The following is a 19941-nucleotide window of genomic DNA, read 5'->3' as shown; positions in this document are numbered from 1 at the left end:
TGATTACAGCTATGATCAATATTGTTATGTGAGACACAGATTCCTTCCACACCAAAGCTGAAGATGTCAATAGAGCTAAAAAAAAAAAAAAAAAAAAAAAAAACACATTCCTCTTCTGAATTGCATTCTTCTTTATTTTCTCGTAGTTTTACGCTCCAGCACTTTCGATATTGATCGTGAGTCTTTCATGGCTATTAGAAATATTTTGATGGGTTTCTTTTTAAGCTGCAGACAAAATGCGAGTGTGCGTTCATGTTTGTGTGTCAATATGTGTAAGCGTTTGCATGTGTGTGTGTGTGTGTGTATACACAAAACATCTCTTTCATTTAGCTTAGTGAAGCATGGGGACTCACGCCTTGTGCCGGTGTTCATTTCATACTCCCATTTGTATTGCACATTTGGAATGCAGATGAGCTTCACTGCTGGTATTTTAGCACTTGCTGTTTGGCTTTGTCTTAATGAAGTATCAGTAAATGGGCTTCTATTACACCAGATATGGTGCTTAAGGCAAGACACAGAAATATGTTGACACAGACCAGTAGGATAACCTTAATGAGCTCGGACTGGAGATTTCCCAATACAGATATGCAAATAGACATATTGTCGTTAGGTGTGATAACCTGCAAAGTCCTGTGTACTTGTGTTTCCTTCAGGGCAGTATTGTGCTAACGTTAAACTGCTGCCTCACTTACACATAAAAATCAGGGCTGAGCCACAGTGTGTCGCATCCCTCTGAACTAATATTTGTTCTAATACCCCAGAAGGAATCTCCCTCTATTTTTAAGCCGTGCAAATGAGGCTGCACAGCCATCTACTCCTCATGATACTCACACACAGAAAGGCATGCATATTGTAGGTGCACCCACACAAACACACATGCACACTCCCCACAGATGTGCTCTCAGACTCCAGAGCTCCCGGGGATCCAGTTGAGAGGGATCGATGATGGTGTCCGCACCTCCTGACCTGCACTCCGAGTCCCTGCCACCTCTCCTCCAGCCTCCAAGAGCCAAGAAGCGAAGAAAATACAGACACACACACACACACGCCACAAACTCGCCATGAAATGAGATACTCACTCTGAAAAATGTCTGCGGTTTTATGCACTCAATGCCACAGAAGGTCCTTGAAATCCACTTATTCTTACAAGAGCGCCATCTTAAACATAAGGTTGAAAGTGAGGTGGAAATTTACCTTAAAGTGCTGCTGAACTTTGTCAGGTTTCAGCTGTGTGGGATGTTCTGTCACTTCAGTGCTGCTGAAGAGTGTTCTGCCAAGGTTAACAAGTTTAGTTCATCTTATTGCAACAGAGACAAAGATAGAAGAAAAACACGATCAAAATACAGTAACAAAAAACATACAGGGGGTAAATAGAATGAAACTTGTGCAGGTAATATTAAAAACCCAAGGGGCTCATGAAAGCATCCCACTTTAAAACAAAGAACAAAAAAACAACACTTTGATCCCTTTCTATTTATATCCCCACTTGAGTTCTACTCGTTAATATGAAGTATGATCATCTTAATGATTAAAGCTGTACAAATTTGAATCCTTTTGATTAGAGAGTTCCTGTAAACAGGCCATCACATGCTACAGTATTGATTTATAAGTATTCTTTCATGTAAATAATCTGTGTTTTATCTCTCCAAAATCTGAAGTGATTAATTCAGTGGAAGTTCCAGTGTTCGATTTAAGAGGAGAAATCTAATAAAGCTTTCAGGTAGAAGGTGGGCGAGAGCTTTGATGGAGATGTATTAGGTCACAAATCTTTATCTACCAGTAAGAATGATAAAGGTGTCATTTGTCACGCACAGGTGCAACAGAGCTAACAGGAGACTCAGGAAGATGTCAATCAATCAGTCTAAACACACTCACACAGTCCTGGGAAGAGGTCTAATCAGACTGAATAACTGAAAACATCTGTGTGGGTGTTCACAGCCTTGAATGTGTCATTCTATGTAATCCCTGACGATAGGTGATGATGGTTTCTCATTTCATTTCCACAAGTGTCACGTCAGCAGTCTCACACCTGCAGCGCCATTACCGCCAGACCAACTCTGATCTGTATGCTGGTCACTGTTAAGCAGACATCAGCAGTAATAACTGACAACTAGCAGTCAAAGATACCTTAAAATCAAATGCCATGTGACTGCACTCTTTTAGAAGTATAAAGATGTGTTAGTGTATGCCCTTGGGAAACAGTGATCTCAGGTCAGCCATTAACAACACGGCGGCAGAAGATGTTTTCCTTTTTGATAAAAAAAAAAAGAAAGAAGTGACTAATAACCTGAATGAATGTGTCACTGGATGCTTTAAACATACTCATCAGTGTACATCATAATTCTCTCTCAGTCTCTTTAGTCTTTGTATTTTTTGCTTAAGTATGTCAAACACTGTCCTACAGTGAACCTGTCTATTAAAATGCAGAGGCTGCGGAGCGGACACAGTCCAGCTGATGTGGATCCAGACTCTGTTGGACTATCATGATTCATTAACCAAAACAGAGTGTGCAGCTCAGAGGCCCGTGGGCCAGATAGGGGTCTTAACATCAACAACTCTACCCTACAAAATATTTTTAGACATATTATTTGCCGGATGCATTTTGTCATGAGTTGAATTGCTGCCCTGTGTTGATTTTCTTATACTGTGCAAAACCTGGGGTACACATTATGTGTTGTTAAATTTAGGCAACTTAAACCCATAACACAATCTTTCTCTAACAAGTGCATAGGTTTTAGAAATACTGAAATAAGGAGTCAAAATTTCCCCCCAGCAGCACTTCACCCACCTAAGAAATGTATGACTAGCCACCAATCCAACCCTGTAAAAGTGATCAAAGAAAATCACAATATTTTATTCATTATTTTAATGTAATTATTTTGGGGAATACTAAATTCCTATTTTCCTTTATTCCTTTTTTATTTTGAGCTCTGTCATGCTGTACTTGCAAAGTAGTGCTTTGAGCTAAATGCTAAACATCAGCATGCTAACATGCACGCTCACAATGACGATGCCAACAAGCTGTTGTTAAGCAGGTATATTGTTTACTATGGTCACCATCTTGTGATTTTTTAGTATGTAATTAACATGAAAAACAAAGTACAGCTAAGGATGATGGGAATGTAGTATTGTCAATGTCTGTAATTTTGCAGCTTATTTGGTTATTATCCCCTTTAAGATTCTTCCTCTGGGAATCATGAAGATATGTGCCAAAGCATTGTATAGATGTTTTATAACATTTGACTGGATACGTAAATATTACCTCTGTCTTCAATGGTGTCTATTTCCCTATTGCTTTAAATAAACATAGCCATTACAATGGTAATGATGCTTTAGACATTTCACATTGAATATTGTAGGGATAAGTCATAAGAAATACAATTGACAACACACCAAAAAAAAAGCAAGTATGACATGAGAACATCGGCTCATGTATGTAAACTATCTCGATGCGCAGGTGTTAAACGTGACTTCTCTGAGTTCATTCCTGCATTAAACTCTTACTCAGAGCAAAACCTCATTTATAAATGATTTCCTAATCCAAAGTCCTAATCCTCAACTACTAACTGGACCGGGTAAAACGAAGACTGGCCACTATGACATCACTTCCCCCAAAAGTCCAAAGCTCAAAAATGACACATACAAGTAAAAAAAAAAAAGAGTCCACAAACACAAATACTGCCTCTCTCTCTCTCTTTCTCTCTCTCTCTCTCTCTCTCTCTCTGTCTTGATCTCTTTTCCAGGCGAGGGATTGGACACACTTCATCCACTGGACAGCATAATCTCACTCCCCCTGTCTCCAACTCACTAAGAACTTAGTACATGAAAGCACGGGTGTCATGTATGCTATGTGTGGTGCAAGACTTGTCAGTTGAAGAGGTGGATGATGACCCAGACCAGGTAACAGTGACAGGGAGGGAGTGATTTTCATATAATGAGAGATGTGCTGCAGACAAAAGGAGCACTGAGTAAAATAAAACACTGCATCTGTGCACAGATGCTTACAGATTTTTAACTAACCTCTGAAAAGTAAGCAGGACAAATATGCTTCCTCTTCAAAAGTTTCAGAAAGGTTTGAGTGCGAGAGGCTGCGGGGCAGAGATTAATAGATATGTAGACAGACAGTAATACACAGTGACAGGGAATGGGAGAGCACATAAAAAGAGCAAAGACTTAAAATTCAAGTAAGAGGCTTAGTTTTAGTCAAAGGCCTCTTTTTTTGCGTCCTTTGGTTCTTCATGAAAGCTGACAGGGCAGATTATCCTGACAGCAAGGGTCAGAGTGAATGTCATGTCTTTCTATGAGTACAAAACTCAACAAAATCAAACAGTTCCTCACGTCAATAACACAGTTCATTGTGGCATAACTCATTGCCAAATATAAAATGTAACACTTTTGGTTGGAGTCAAGGATGTTGTGGAGGCAAAACAAAAGCTTTATTAAAATGAAATACAAACAAGACTAAGAGTCTACAGCCATGCCAGCGGCTCTGTGAGGCTGTATTTGCTAAGGTCAGCATGCTAACATGCTCACAGTGACAATGCTAACATCAGCAACTTAGTTTAGTGTAAAAACGAGCAGTATTTAGTGACAAACACTTTCCTCATACCTGACCTCCTCCAGGATTACACTCCCTCCCGCTCTCTGCGCTCCTCCCCTGCTGGTCTCACTGTTTTATCTGTCTGAGCATGTGTTTGATCTACTGCAAGGCAACCAAATAAAATGTATTATTATTATTAATAATACCAAAATAACGATATAAATCAATTCAAATGCATGCTGAGTGCATATCTCAATGTATACAGCTCTCTCACTCTCTGTACCTAAAACTGCTATATGCTACTATGGAAATGCATTTAAAGATATTCCATTACTTTGAATCCCTGAACACGGACATTTACATAGCTTGAACAGAGTAGGCGACAATGGAGACCTATTGATGCTGCTGCAGTGTTTATTGATGTATATGTGCATGCATGCTGCAAATATGGGTAGTGATTTTAATATTTTTAACTTTTTCCATTTTATGTTATGCATTCCATGTATCACATTTCATCTTATTTTTTTAATCGTATTTTTACTGTAGTCATGTGATATATGATATTATAGGGGGAAAAATCTAATAGCTGCTTTAAGTTTACCGATATACTGTTAGTGTATGACTGCATACTTTTAGAAAAGGGCATATTACATTATTTTATATTTTGTATGAATTGTTTTTTATTCAATTGATTATCTAGTTCATACAGATGACTTCTTACAGTACATTCGGTTGCCCAAAAGCTATAAATACAATGTTGTCATGATTTCCACTCTGAGCTGTGAAGATGGCACTCTGTTTCAAAAATGTCAGCTTATGGAATAAAGTCTACACTGCATGCCTGTCATTTTAAAATGTAAGTTACTACACTTGTTTTCTTCCTGAAGTCCAACTTGCTTGAGATCAATAAGCCATGACAGTGAACATCATGTGTACTTTTTGTCTGTTACATTATCATCATGAGAGAATGCAGTTGTAAGTGTGGCTTGATTTAAAAGCTCTGCACTGCATTGCAACATTGACTTAACTTTGACAAAAACAAGAGCACACAGTCTGATGCTCACTTTTCGATCTCAAACAAGTTACACATCTCTGCGAGTTGTTATACCAAAGTGAAAAGAGTGGAATCAGGTGGCTGTTAGCAGGTTAAAAAGAACAAATACACTCCTACTACATCTCTTTCATTTGTATATAAGCTAAAACATGCACAAACACTGGCAGAGTCCTGTAACTGTTTAGCTAGCCCCTGGTCAATATAACAGTCTTTTTTTTATTACTTTGAATCATTTCAAATCATTACTTTTCTCAGCTGCAACTGTGAAACACTGATTAACTTGCACTTCCCATGCTGGGCCGCTCTATTGATCGCTTCAATTGACCTCAGAATCAGTGTTGAGCCCGCGGGGGGTTTCAGTCAGACAGCCGGCCGCCCAGAGACACAAAGAGAGCCACTGAGGATTATTTGATGGACTATTCCGTACTATACGGAAGAACAAAGTCATCATTTGATTATTATATAGGCTAAAATGAATGCTAAGAGTGCTCTATCTGACAGCCTCGCAATGCTCCTCGTGCATCATAATTGTTCATAATGTATTTTTGTGAGCCTTAGCACAGGAGAAGCTTTGCAGAGCTTTAGTGAATATGTAATGATTCCTCGGTCAGTGGCGCATTAACACGTGAAAAGAAAACATCATGAGCATTTTGCCAGGGCGGTGTCATTTGAATACATCACATCACATCTAATCCAAACAATTGCTAATATATCCATCCTCAGCGGGCAAAGCTGTGTACACATTCTAAAACCTGTTGCACCGTTTCCAAATAGACCAGTTTGCTGACTCTCCTGAGCACCTCCAAACTTTTTCAAACTGTACAGGTGGCAGTTTACTGAAACAACGTGTGACCTTCAGCTCTTGTTATTTTACGTTGTGTTTGTAATTTGCTCGAGATGGAAAATTCAGTTTCCAAAAATGATTCTGCAGGAGACACCCACACCAAAAGAATATACAATAATGTATTCTAGCAGCAAGGTCAGACTTATTGTGTATCCTCTGGTCAGAAGAGACAGATAAACATTTTTGATTCTGTCATGGTTTCATAACGTCCTCTTAGTGTGATTTTAATGCTGTGATGCTTTGTTGGTATTGTCAAAGTTGCTAAACAGTTAAAGGACCGTTGTATGTGCATTGAGTCTATGTATTCACAGCATGGCTCTATAGGGAAGACAATGTTGAAATGTCTCAGCAACTATTGGATGGATTGTCAGGATATTTTGTGCAGACATTCATGATTATTAATAATAATATATTTCAGCCCAATGTTTTTCAGCCCACACTTTAGCCCTCTTGTTAAGGGTTGACTCCCAGCGCTCTAATCTGCTTTGTTTGACTGCAACACACACCATGTTTTCAGAAAGCAAGCAATAAAGCTCGAAATTCCCACTGTACACTGCCTGCTCAGCACCAAATGGCAGAAAGACAAAGTTGATTAACATAACAGAGCATTCAGTAGACAAAGAATTTCCCTCACTAGGTGATGAAGACTAAAACAGGGCTAAAAAAGGTGATTAAATATGGACTTCACAAAACACACACAATAAAATGAAGATATTTAGCATATAATAAACTCAACCATCCCTGACCCAAATAATGTCTATGCAAGAAAGACAAATGAAGGGTCAATAAGAAGTTCAAGGAGATGTAAAATTAGATTTTCATGCTTTGTGAAAATGAATGGAAACAAGTGGCTGACTGGAACGCAGTGAAAAAAATGTCAAAGTAAAATCTGCATTTGTCAGCTAAAACATGCAAAAACAGTAATTTAAGGTCAGCGTGTATGTGTATGAGAAGTGACACGGCTAAGAACAGACCTTTGTACCTGACGATGATAGATGGTTATTTTATCGACAATTATGCTTATTATTATGCACTATTTTTCTACTCTTTTGTTTTGACTGAAAGTGAAAAGAGCAGAATTTCTTTTAACTGATTACTGTAACATCATCAATGAATTGCTGATTCCTGTCAGTGCCTCGATGTCAAAAAAGAATGATCTCTGCCCAAGAAGAAATTGATTTTTTGCTTTGTAACTCAGGACTGAAATTCACAAGTGCTGAATTTCTTTTACAAAGGAAACAATAAAACAATCAACCTTAACATGAGTCTAAGGTCATGGTGACAGCTTGACTTCTAATGAGAAAAGAGCCTTGATTTATTCGTTTGAACGAATGCCATTTCCAAGCATTACAGGAATATAATAAAATATGATAATGTGGCTGATAAGGATCTGGCTCTTTTGTGTGCACATTTAACAAAATGTGACATTTTCAAAACTTTCACGATAAAATAGGCTCTTATTAACTGGTGCAAGACAACAGGCTTTTTCTGGGGGTGTTTTAATAGAAAACTTGCAAATTACTTTACATTCATTCTTTCCAAAGTTCAGTTATATAACGAAAGAGGAAAGGAAAAAGTAAATGGCTTTTCAAGAACTTTTCATCACTTTTTAAATGCGGTAAAATACCACGGCCAATTTCCGAATAATGATCACATTAAAAGAGAATAAGAAACAAAAAAAAAAGTGACTCAAAGTTGAACTCTGGTGACATGGACGTCCCAGTGAGAGATAATTTTCATAATGGCAAGGTATTTGTTTTCCTGCCAAACCTAATGCTCTTTTAGCATTCAATTCTTTCTTTCAGTGCACAGTAACTCTAACTGTAACTTGCCCTTAAGTGAATTTTAACTTAAAAGTTTGTCAGTAATTTAAAGCTCTCACATTTGAAAAGGTTACCTCTGCATACATTATTTATACTCCTCCAAACAAAAAGGTAAACCAAAATACAAAAAGATTCTGACATCCTGCTGGAAACCGGCGCAGGCACAGAGGTCAGCCTGACTCCCTGTCCAAGGACTGCACACTGTCCAGCAGGATGCCCAGAATTCCAGTCCTCTACGCCTCCCCTGGCACCCCGTCTTATGCAGAGATGGAAATGGACGCAGAGATGGTCCTGCCTGTCCACGCAGTCAGGATCTCAGCAACAGGTTGCAGCTGACAGCCATCCTCACCCACTCCTACGTATCCACTCTGATGCCCACACCTGAAAAAGTTGACCGGCCAGGCTAGCAGTGTCACTGGTGAGTGGACTTCCCTGTCCTGATGAGTGACTCAAATTCATGAGATGGCTGCAGAAATGGTCTTGCTAGCTTGAGCTCATCTTCTCCACCTTTTCCTCTGTGTCTACACTGATGTTTACATTTGAAAACTTGACCGGACAGCCGGCTAGCTAGCCTAGGCTAGCAGAGTCAGTGGGAGACTGGCAAGTTGATTTCTTGTTCCTGATGAGCAACTCTAGCCTAGAAATCTAGACGCACCCTAGCGGTAGCAAATGTAATTTTCAGCCAGGGTCAGTCTAGCAACTCTCCGTTGGCTTGCGAGCTGGAAAAACCAAATTCTGGTCAGGCCAATCACATCGTGAAAGACAACCGTTTATCCCGCCCCTCGGATTGAGCCCTGCCAATGGTGAGTTCCCAGACCCAACATCTTGATGTGGGTCTGGCTTGTCAGGCTAGAGCAACTCATAGCCACATGCCATCCCCGACCAACGTCAACCACAAGCACAACTAATAGTGTGGAAATAAACATTGCCTCTAAAAGTTAACTGATTTACCTTGATCAAATGATATTGGCTTTGTGTGTTTTTTACCACTTTACTGGAGAAATAAGCTAAAACAATCATATTTAGGGTTTATGAGAAGTGACACCACTTTATTAGAGTCCTTATGTGCAATAGATTGAACCCTAGCACTCAATTAGTACCCAGTGAGTCCATGAAGTGCATTTTTTGCACATATGTGCAATGTCATTTAAATGCACCAATCATATTTAAGTGCATTTAATAGCACCGCATGAGGATATTTATTAGATAGAAAAGCAGTTTTATTTCCAGAGTGGTGTTTAATTACCTTTTCTGTGCACAGAGGTTCCTCTCCTGTTGTGTGACAGGCCATCAGTATTCTAGGTCAGCCCTCCAAAGTTCCAGTGTGACTCAAGAATGAAAGGGCATGTACAGGGAAGAAGCAAAAATAGCAGCTGGGCCACAGAAGCCAAAGCTTTGACAAAGCCTCGGACATGTGTGTTCCCTGACCTGAATAACCAAAAGAGCTGTGGTCCGCTCAACCAGGTGGGTCCCGGACGCGTTGGGAAAATAACACTATTTTTCTTTCACATCAATTGGCCCTTTTCATTTGTTGTTTTTTCCCGCAACTTACATACATTACAAGCAATAGCAGAGCTGACAATTGTTTTTTACTCAATAAACAAAATAGTGTAATGGGGAAAACTAATCAAACCTGAATTCATTTATTTTAATAAATCTCAGCGTTGACTTCATGTTTAATGTGCTGAAATGATTGTTAATGTGTCTCGGTCCCTCTCACGCTCAAATGAAAACGTGGGAGGCATTTGCTGTTTCGTTTCCAAACATCTTTTCTGCATGCTTGTCCAATTACCCACACCAGAGAGGTTTCCCTCCAATCGCTGTCTTCACTCCAGGGTTAAATGGAATTAGCAAAGGCGAGACCTCGTCATTATCCGTTCCATTTTGTTCGTACTTTCACATTCACCACCTGCCAAGTTACATTGCCTTTCCATTCTGTGACTGAGACTTTCAAAGAACAATGGGCACACAGCAAACAGTGTGGCCATGATCTGCTTTAATGCTCATCAACTACAATTCATTCTTTCACAATTAAAGGTGCAGGACAATTAATTACTCCATAAAAACACATTTGTAGTCTATGGAATGCCGTTTTATTCAATATTAAATAAATGAATAAATACATAAATGCATGAATAAATAAATATGCCTTTGAAATACATCATGAAATAAATAAATGAGGCAATAAATACATAAATAATTAAATATTCATATATAAATGAATCAATTAGTTAAATAAATATATTAAAAGATTTTACTTTTATCATGGTACTTTTATTTCATAAGTCCATGTTTATTTATTTCAAGAGACTTTTATTTCATAAATCCACATTTATTGATTTCCCTCTCTATTTATTTCCAGTTCTTATATGCAAATCAGGGGGCGTGGCTATCTCTCACATTCAGAACAGAGCCGTGGGCAAAAAAAGGCTGGCGAAGTGAGAGTGCGGATATAATGGAAGACATCGGTGGGCTCCGAGATAGCATGCTATCATTAGCAGATCAAATAGATCAACATGGTTCATCAGCAGATACTATTTTGGCACATATTGAAGAATCTTTGGAAATACTAGGGCAGATAAGTGCTCTTCAAGAAATATACATAGACAACAAAGTTTTAAATTGTTTAAGACTGATTGAGCACCGTGTTCCTGTGTAAGATGTCCAAGTCCAAGAAGTCAACGTTAGCGCTGGTACTACAAGCACAGGTGCTGGACACCTGTCTCTGGATATTCCAGGCGACGTGCTGGCTAACTTTGTGTTGTCCGGTCTATCAACCCGAGAAATCGCGGATCTGTTTGATGTGTCATCCAGCACGATTCAGAGGAGATTGGTCGAAGAAGGCCTTAGGAGAGTTAACTTACTTATTGAGCTAAAGAGTAGGCCATGGTGGGCAAAAACATTTATAATACAGGCCGCATTTTACCCCCTCTTACGGGCTGTGGTAGTAGCCGTATATTTTATGAGTCGGGCTGTTATGCCGCTGCAGTTGACATACCTGTAAACACGATGTTATATCAAATAAACAAATACAGAAACGTCCACATAAATAGTCCCAAAGAAGTCCCATTCACCTTATAAATGTTTTCATAATATTACATACATACATAATAATTTCATAAATGTTTTTGCCCACCATGGCCTACTCTTTAGCTCAATAAGTAAGTTAACTCTCCTAAGGCCTTCTTCGACCAATCTCCTCTGAATCGTGCTGGATGACACATCAAACAGATCCGCGATTTCTCGGGTTGATAGACCGGACAACACAAAGTTAGCCAGCACGTCGCCTGGAATATCCAGAGACAGGTGTCCAGCACCTGTGCTTGTAGTACCAGCGCTAACGTTGACTTCTTGGACTTGGACATCTTACACAGGAACACGGTGCTCAATCAGTCTTAAACAATTTAAAACTTTGTTGTCTATGTATATTTCTTGAAGAGCACTTATCTGCCCTAGTATTTCCAAAGATTCTTCAATATGTGCCAAAATAGTATCTGCTGATGAACCATGTTGATCTATTTGATCTGCTAATGATAGCATGCTATCTCGGAGCCCACCGATGTCTTCCATTATGTCCACACTCTGAATGTGAGAGATAGCCACGCCCCCTGATTTGTATATAAGAACTGGAAATAAATAGAGAGGGAAATCAATAAATGTGGCATTAGGAAATAAAAGTCCACGGAAATAAATAAATGTGGATTTATGAAATAAAAGTCTCTTGAAATAAATAAACGTGGATGTATGAAATAAAAGTATCATGAAATAAGTAAAAGTAAAACCTTAAACCTAAAAACTAATTAATTCATTTATACATGAATATTTACATTTATTTAATTATTTATATATTTATTGCCTCATTTACTTATTTCATGATGTATTTCAAAGTCATATTTATTCATTTATTCATGCATTTATGTGTTTATTAATTTATTTATGTATTTATTCATTTATTTATTTAATATTGAATAAAACGGCATTCCATAGCAGTCAGGGAAAGCCACAGCGTGTTATCAGTTGAAACAGAAAGAAGTGAGCAGACCTCTGAGATGCCAGAGCGCTTGAGAAAAAATACTCATTTCAACACAGATGACGCCAAGATTCACATGCACACAGTAACAGACACACAGTCCTGTTTTATGCCAAAGCCTTCATGTCATAAGGTGCTGTTGAACGTCTTTGCCTGACTTCCTAGTGTGGGAGGAAATCACAATGTCATTTTTTACTTGTGATTACTTTGGCACATTGCATGGAACCGGGCTTGAGGCGCTTGTGTTCAGGCATATTGACACCACACGTCACGTCAAGCCATTTCACATCATCTTTCTGGACAATTCTGAGTTTTTCTGCCCTTTTTTCTCATCTGCTGGAAGAGGTAGATTCAGCGGGATGGTTGGGGCACAAATGATCAAAACCGGCTACATTCGTCCTAAAGCTCAGCAGGCGGCCGAGGAGGGACGAGGGGAGGGGGAGGGAATGAGTCAAACGAGAGATGACAGAGAATTCAAATAGACAGAAGAAGCAGAGACGCTGAAAGAAAAGGAGAGACTGCTGGTTTGTGTGGTGGAAAGGAAGTAAGCAATGTCAGACTGGGAAAGATAGAGAGAGCGAGAGGAAAGCATAGGAAGGAAAAGAGAAACGGGGGGCTGGAACTTTTCAATTACAGCACACACAGACAACAAAGACCCAGATTTCAAGAGACTATAACAGTTTGCAGCCCGGAGGGAAAAGCTCATTTAGCCTCCTTCATTTCTTCTGTCCTTTCTCCACACAAATTACAAGTTGGAATATTGAATGTGTTCTTTTTGTTGCACAAGCAAACGCAGGCTTCTCTATCATTACAGATGTCCTGAATGCCAAGATCAGCTACCTGGGGAGGCAGCTGTGTTTGAGTTGATTGAGACGGTCAGCAGCACCGACAGTTACTACAGCTATTTAGGCTTTAAAGATGTGATCTCCAGTTATTGAACTGACTGTCCTAATTTGAGCTTGGAAAAGAAGAAAAAAGATGTCCACTGGGATCCTGAGGGGCACTTGCCAAATAACATTAAAGCAAAAAGGGAATCAATGGAAGCAGGCAATTGAGTCAACCACATCAACAGACACTCTCCTTGCAACCCATTTAACACAGGGAGGCCTTTGTCTATGCGTTTTTTAGCGTGAACGACAAGCATAATGACAAGATGACTTGAGCGAGCAGGACAAAGGACTCTCCTGGCAAACATAAAGTATAATTGCCACAACATCAAACAAATTCTAGCTTTGGAATTTGGCTTTTTTTCATTGTTGTAGTCCCCGAGGAGCAGACACAAGAGTCTAATTAGAGATTCATCTGCTGTACCTGTCGACCCCCATCCCCAAACACACACACACACACACACACAGAGCTACCTCCTCCACCATAATTTGAAGGCTTGGCAGCTAACTTTCCTCTAATGTCGTTCAGCTTTCACATGTCTGAAAGATTTGTCAACTGCACGTCAAATGGTTTTGTTGATGCTGCGAGGAAGGCAGGTGGTGAAAAAATAATCCACATCAGCATCTGTTCCTACACCTGTCTCGCCCATAACTGTGTGAGACATACCATTTGAATTCACACTAAAATGTTTAGGAGTGTTCAAAGTTTATTATTTACATGTTACATGTCAACGTTTAGTTTGGCCTTATTGTGAAATTAAGCATCCTTTTACACAGAGAAAGGTTTTTATTTATGCAAATTGTGATGCTGGGAGGTGGCAAAATGAATATGCACTTCTCAATTTGAATTACATTATCCAAGAAACCTGTTTCCTGATAATGGCCTGTAATTATGCTCACTGGTATGTGCATGTCACTCTAAGAGAGGTGGACCAGTTAGTCATGCAAGGTACAGGCTCTGAACTGTGGCACAGGACAATAAAGGGGAACAACACTGGCAGATAATTTGCCGTTCGAGCTCCTTTTTAGCGCTTTGGTGCCACGTTCACACAGAGAAGAACACGCTCTGATGCCATATAATGAGGATTAATTATGTGAAGGTAAGAGTGAATGATGGAAGCAGCCCTGATCATCATCATCATCATCGCCCTGTTGTCCTGAAAACTTGAATCCACTTAGACTGTATATTTCACCCTGATCATGATTCACTTGCTCGGATTCTTGCTATCTCACTTGTAAAAAAAAAAAAAAAAAAAAAAACTGGGGAAGAAAAAGCTCTCTGTGTTGAAGCAGGCGCTCATTCATCCACCAGCTCGCTCTGCGGAGGGGGGAATAACAGCTCACACGCAACATTTATCAAGAATGTAGAAAAATAACAGCGATTTGAAGGATCATACGGTGCATTAAAGGGATTCCGCTCATGATGGAAAAATCTACATTTTGCGTTCAACCTCTGGAAATATCTCTGCCCGCACGGACATCCCCAGAATGAACTCCTCTGTGTTCGTGTCTCCGCTGCTGCAACTTCTCACAGAGGAGCGGTTCGGTGCACGGATGCGGGAAGATCGTCTCCCGAAATAAAGTTGAGTGAGAGCAGGGATCAAGTTGGAGTAGCGCTTGAAAAAAAGGACTCATCACGAATAAATGAATTTGGCCGGATCAATGAACTGGAGAGGTTTTATTCGCAGCACTCGCAAGATAGATATAGTTCACTTATTCTTGAGAGCGCATCGTTTAATCCCTATTGCAAAATCAGGTAGGCCTACGTGTCTTTTTTTTTTTTTTTTATAAAACATTTGATCGTGTACTAAGTCTATTTAACTCTCAAATGCTGGGTTTAAAAGGAAATGTCCACATTATAGCCTACCCTCCAAATCTGCGCCATGCACTACTTTTTTTTATTATCTCGTATGTTAAACTGTATACTGTCTTTCTGGTCTGTCCTGTTCCTAGTCCGGAGAGAATGAGGTGTCGCTGGGTGAAGCATGAGCTGTCAGAGAATCAGTCATAAGCGGCTGTCTCTGCTATGGGAGGGGGCGGCTCTCAGCCTCTGGCTCTGCTGCTGCTGCTTCTGGACCTCCGGGGTCGGTGGAGCCGCAGCCGCGGCCGGACAAGGCGACGGCGCCCCGGCCTCCCTGAGCTGGCTGCTGTCGGATAAAGGGCCCTTCCACCAGTCCCTGGAGTTCACGGAAGCTGCGGAGAGGTACCAGCAAGGCTTCAGCACAAGATACAAGATCTACAGGTGAGACAGACAGAGAGCTTTGTGTTTATTGTGTGTACGTATCCACATGCTTCTTTCAGGAGTTTCAGGTTTGGGCTGTGTGAAAGTGTTCGCAAGTTTTCACCCAACATGCCACTGGATAATTTCACTAATGAGCACTTTGAGCCAAAATGGAAGCAATCAGTGAAAGCAGCTGCTCTAGTGATTGGAATGAAAACCTGCACACTCTCAGGATAGCCCTCACAGGTATCACACCTGCACCAAATTAGTTGCAAGCTGATGAGCAAATCTGAAGAACTACTGTAGCAATGCAAAGTGTGCCCTGTTTGCAAATACCTTTAAGTATTCTGAGTGAAAACGTTGAAATGAAAACGTTGATTTATTCCGTTCTTGGGTTTTTGCTTCAGTGTTTTTACATTTGATTATACAGCAGGAGTTAATCCCCTGCCAGTGTGTGAACAGTTACTGTACATTCTTTCAGTGACTTCCTGCACTGGTGCCTTTTGTCTAAATATTCTTCACAAGCATTCTTAAGATGCAGTATACTGTATTTTTGCTTTGTCACAGCTGTTAGGTGTCCATTAAGTTGATCGATGCATTCCAGTCAGTGTTTAGGGAACACACATGCAATAAGATGGGTCTGAATTAGATATATTAGTAATTGCATATGTTAATGTTTATTTTGTCGAAGGTCTGTGTGTTGATATGTCGTTGCTTTACCTGGGTGTAGATATTGAGAGATTTTTTTTATATAGTTAGCATTAAGGTGACTTATTAATGCCTCAAGAGTTACTTTATGCTCTGCATCTGTACGTGCATGAATCAACTGGTCCGTTATCTCCTCTCAGGAATCATTTAGGCTGTGGTGTTTATCTCATAATGATAGCTGCATTTTTTTTTTCAATAGATCTGCTGCACAAATGTCCCAGTAGACCCCTGACTTGAGGCTTCTTCTTTTCCAAACCGGTCACATATTTAGTGAAATTAATTGAAAATGACAAAAGGAGCAGATGGCTTGGACTGTCGAAGGCAGGCCACTATTTGTATCGGCTGGCAGACATCTCACCGCTCGAGGGTCTTTTACCCTGAAGCAGTCGATCTTGCAACCTGTCAGAAGCCTGCTCGCATTTCTAACCCAAAGGCTGCTATAAGGATTAGGGATTAAGGATTTTAGGGAAGACTCCAAAATGAGACCTAACTTTGGTCATTTGCCTGTTTTGGCCTTTTAGATATCAGGAAAAAAAATCAATTGTGGAAACACAGAAGGATTTATTCTTAGAAATATATCATAACTATACACATAGCTATATATTTTACAGTCCCCACAGAGTTGCAGACTCTTAGTATTTTTCTTTGTGCTCTTAAATAGACTGGAGGCTGAACTGCTTATTCTGCCCCTGTGACCTCTGTAATAACTGAAACATCACCATGAGCATCACGTGGCTCTCAGTCATGCAGCAGTATGTAATTAAGCTGTCGATTTGCTCCTCACTGCTCCTTTTGTAGTGTTTTCTCTCCTTTGACTTGTTTTCATCGCTATTGATTGCTTACAGTACATACAGTAAACATTTATCTTTAGATAGCTGAATACATTCCTACAGAAGACACCCCTCTTTTGCCATATGTGCATGCTGATGGAATAGCTGTAGGCTAAACCCTGGGCTGGAACCACAATGCCTATCTGTCCACCCAGGGACGGGCACTCAGCCTGTCCCCTCATTATGATGATTGGCTGTAATGACACACTCCACACTGTCCTGGTTCCCCAATTATTTTGCTGCCGATCATTTTTCTCATGGCAGTGATTTGATTGCTTCCCAGAAGGAGAGAGGTACACAGAGCAGCGGGCAGCACGTGGGAGAGGTAGACATTAACTGATGCTATGGAGGGAAGGGAGAACAGAGAGAGAGAGAGAGACAGAGAGAGAGAGAGAGAGAGAGAGAGAGAGAGAGAGAGAGAGAGAGAGAGAGAGAGAGAGAGAAGCTGTGTCTCCCAGACGGTTTGTGAATAGCTGGAGTTCAGTGAGACTTGTGTCCAAAGGGCACAAGATAACAAGTGATGGCAGCTGATGATGCAGGACTTTATTTTGGTTTTACGTCTTTCTGTTGCTGTGGGAGTTGCAGTGCTGCATGCCAATAAGATCTTTTTTATCCATGCAGGAGTTATTTAAAGCTGTGGCAAGCTTGTTCAGACAACAGTGACAGATATCAGAGATTCACAACCAGGGGGTATGTGGAAATATTTAAGCTTATGTGTATGTGGAAGTAGCTCAGCTATTTTGAAAATGTAGAAATTATGATTTATATATATTATTAGTAGTAGTATATTTGCTGTCTGTCCCAATTACCAACAATCAACTAGCTATGACAGGCAGACTGCACATATAGTGACATGTGATTGACATGTAGCTTATTTTACGGTGGTCATCCGTCCACGTTAGTTGTCATATCCACATTTATCAATCAACATTTATTTATATAGCACTTTACAGTAACCAACAGGTATCCAAAGGGCTTCACATCAGAAACCAAGACTAAAACACACATCATATAACATATCATACAATAAAAAGAATGACATATAGAAACAATAAAATCAGAAAAGGTTACATAGAAAATAGGAGAGGGAAATTGTCACACCACTACTATGTATTAAAAGCCTTTCTAAACAGATAAGTTTTAAGTCTAGACCTAAAAAGTGCTACATCTGTAGTCGTCCGAATTTCAGGGGGTAACTTGTTCCAGAGTCTCGGGGCAGCAACTGCAAAAGCCCGATCACCCCACCGTTTATACTTTGACCTTGGGACTTCTAAAACCAGCTGATTTGAGGACTGCAAGGACCAGTTGTGCTCACGCAGTGTTAAGATATCGGACAAATACTCCGGGGCCAGGCCGTTTAAGGCCTTAAAAACAAACAATAAAATCTTGAAATCGATTCTAAAACGCACAGGGAGCCAATGTAGGGTATAGAGAACAGGAGTGATGTGTGCGCGTCTAGACGTATTTGTTAAAAACCGAGCAGCAGCATTCTGTACAAGTTGAAGTCGTGAGATGGTGGTCTGATTCAGACATAAAGAGCATTATAGTAATCCAACCTTGAACTAATAAACATTTATGTTATATATATTATTATGTTATACATATGTTAACTGTATGAAACCATTCGCTGCTATTGTTTCAAATGCCCGAAAATCTATACAACAGAAATGCACGCATTTAGCAGTGTTTTGTGATTTCACCATAGAAGGAGGTATGATGTGAAAATTGGCCCAAAGCCCGGTAAATAAGTCGGGCCCCATCAGGCTTGGGCCGAAATGCAGGGCTCTACTACATAGAATATGTTTCCAACCAACCTGAGTATGTTTTAACACCTGAACCACTAGACTGGAGCAGTTCTTTAAAAAAAATTGACATTTTGAGAAATACACTCATTTGTCTGGGTGAGAGTTAGATAAGTAGATTGATACCTCTCTCAGATGAGTGTGGTATCAAACTACAAATGCGACTCTCTGCAAGAAAGCAAACGAGCATATTTCCCAAAACATCAAACCATTCCTTTAAGGAAATTCCTCTGAAAATCAACAACTGCTTCTCCTGGAACTTTGTTTCTATCTTCCCTATTGTCTTTGCAGGAAACCCCCTGGGATATTATGGACCTGTAATAAAGAAATTACAGTTTTCTTTCTGAACATAAAGGTCTTAATGAAAAACAATTGGTAGAATACTGCATCCTGGTCCACAATTACTGGTATCAGCCTAAAGAAATCCCCCATATTTCCAGACAAAATAACAGGGACATGACCTCAATCTCCTCAATAGTAGCTACAGCCCTGGCTACGATTAAGAGTGCATCAAAACTAGTTAAGTGAGCAGACAATTTGAAATGGAAAGTTAAAAGTGCTGGATAAATGGTGGAAATGTCGAGCTTCTGCTCCAAGTGGGAGTAGTACAAAGTTAAACTTGACTGAACCCACTGATGACGAAAAAGACATCAAGCCTAAACATCAACAATCCACTCTCATACTGCATCATTAATAGCGTTAAATAATACAAATCAAATTGACACATCAATGCCCTAATAAACTTTGTGATTCCCAGAGGAAAAGCGTGGGCAAAATCTAACAAGGAATAAATAACTAACCACTACCTGATTGACTTAAAGCCCACAGTAATCTTGCACTCCCTTTGGTATAAAACAAAACCAAAAAAACAAGTAGTTAGAAGTGGTTTTCTTATACATCAGAGAGCACCCCAGGGGATACGTAACAGCTTCATCATGTGTTAATAATGTTTTTGCATTTGTGTGGTTAATACCCTGTACACTATTATATACAGTCGCTCACTGTATGTAACACACATTCACCTCTGCCTTTTCTTTCTACACAGCTTGTTAAACAGCCGCCTGGGGCCTTTTACACCACTAAAGGCCTAAGCCAAGTGAGCAAATGTCTCTGTGCATGTGTGTGTGTTGCTGTGTCTTCAGGGAGTTTGGTCGATGGAAGGTCAACAGCCTGGCGGTGGAGAAGCGGGAAGGTTTTGGTGG

General features: G+C 40.0%; 1 protein-coding gene across 2 annotated transcripts in view; it reads left to right on the top strand.

The window, feature by feature from the left end:
- The first annotated feature begins 14473 nt into the window (after window positions 1-14473).
- The window catches only part of LOC120568704 (BMP/retinoic acid-inducible neural-specific protein 3-like), a 22260-nt gene continuing 16792 nt past the window's right edge, over window positions 14474-19941 (top strand). Inside the window, exons 1-3 of one of the 2 annotated variants that reach the window (XM_039816377.1) lie at window positions 14474-14934; window positions 15132-15420; window positions 19882-19941. The exon at window positions 19882-19941 is cut by the window's right edge and continues 143 nt beyond it. In XM_039816377.1, the coding sequence (XP_039672311.1) occupies window positions 15164-15420; window positions 19882-19941 (317 nt within the window). In that variant the 5' untranslated portion in view covers window positions 14474-14934; window positions 15132-15163. Of the gene's footprint in view, window positions 14935-15131; window positions 15421-19881 lie in introns of those variants that run through there. The other variant, XM_039816378.1, reaches the window with a different exon arrangement.

This window comes from Perca fluviatilis, chromosome 11 (assembly GCF_010015445.1).
Source record: "Perca fluviatilis chromosome 11, GENO_Pfluv_1.0, whole genome shotgun sequence".
Classification (NCBI taxonomy): Eukaryota; Metazoa; Chordata; class Actinopteri; order Perciformes; family Percidae; genus Perca; species Perca fluviatilis.
Note: the sequence above shows the minus strand (reverse complement) of the source record. Positions and strands in the feature narration are given on the sequence as shown.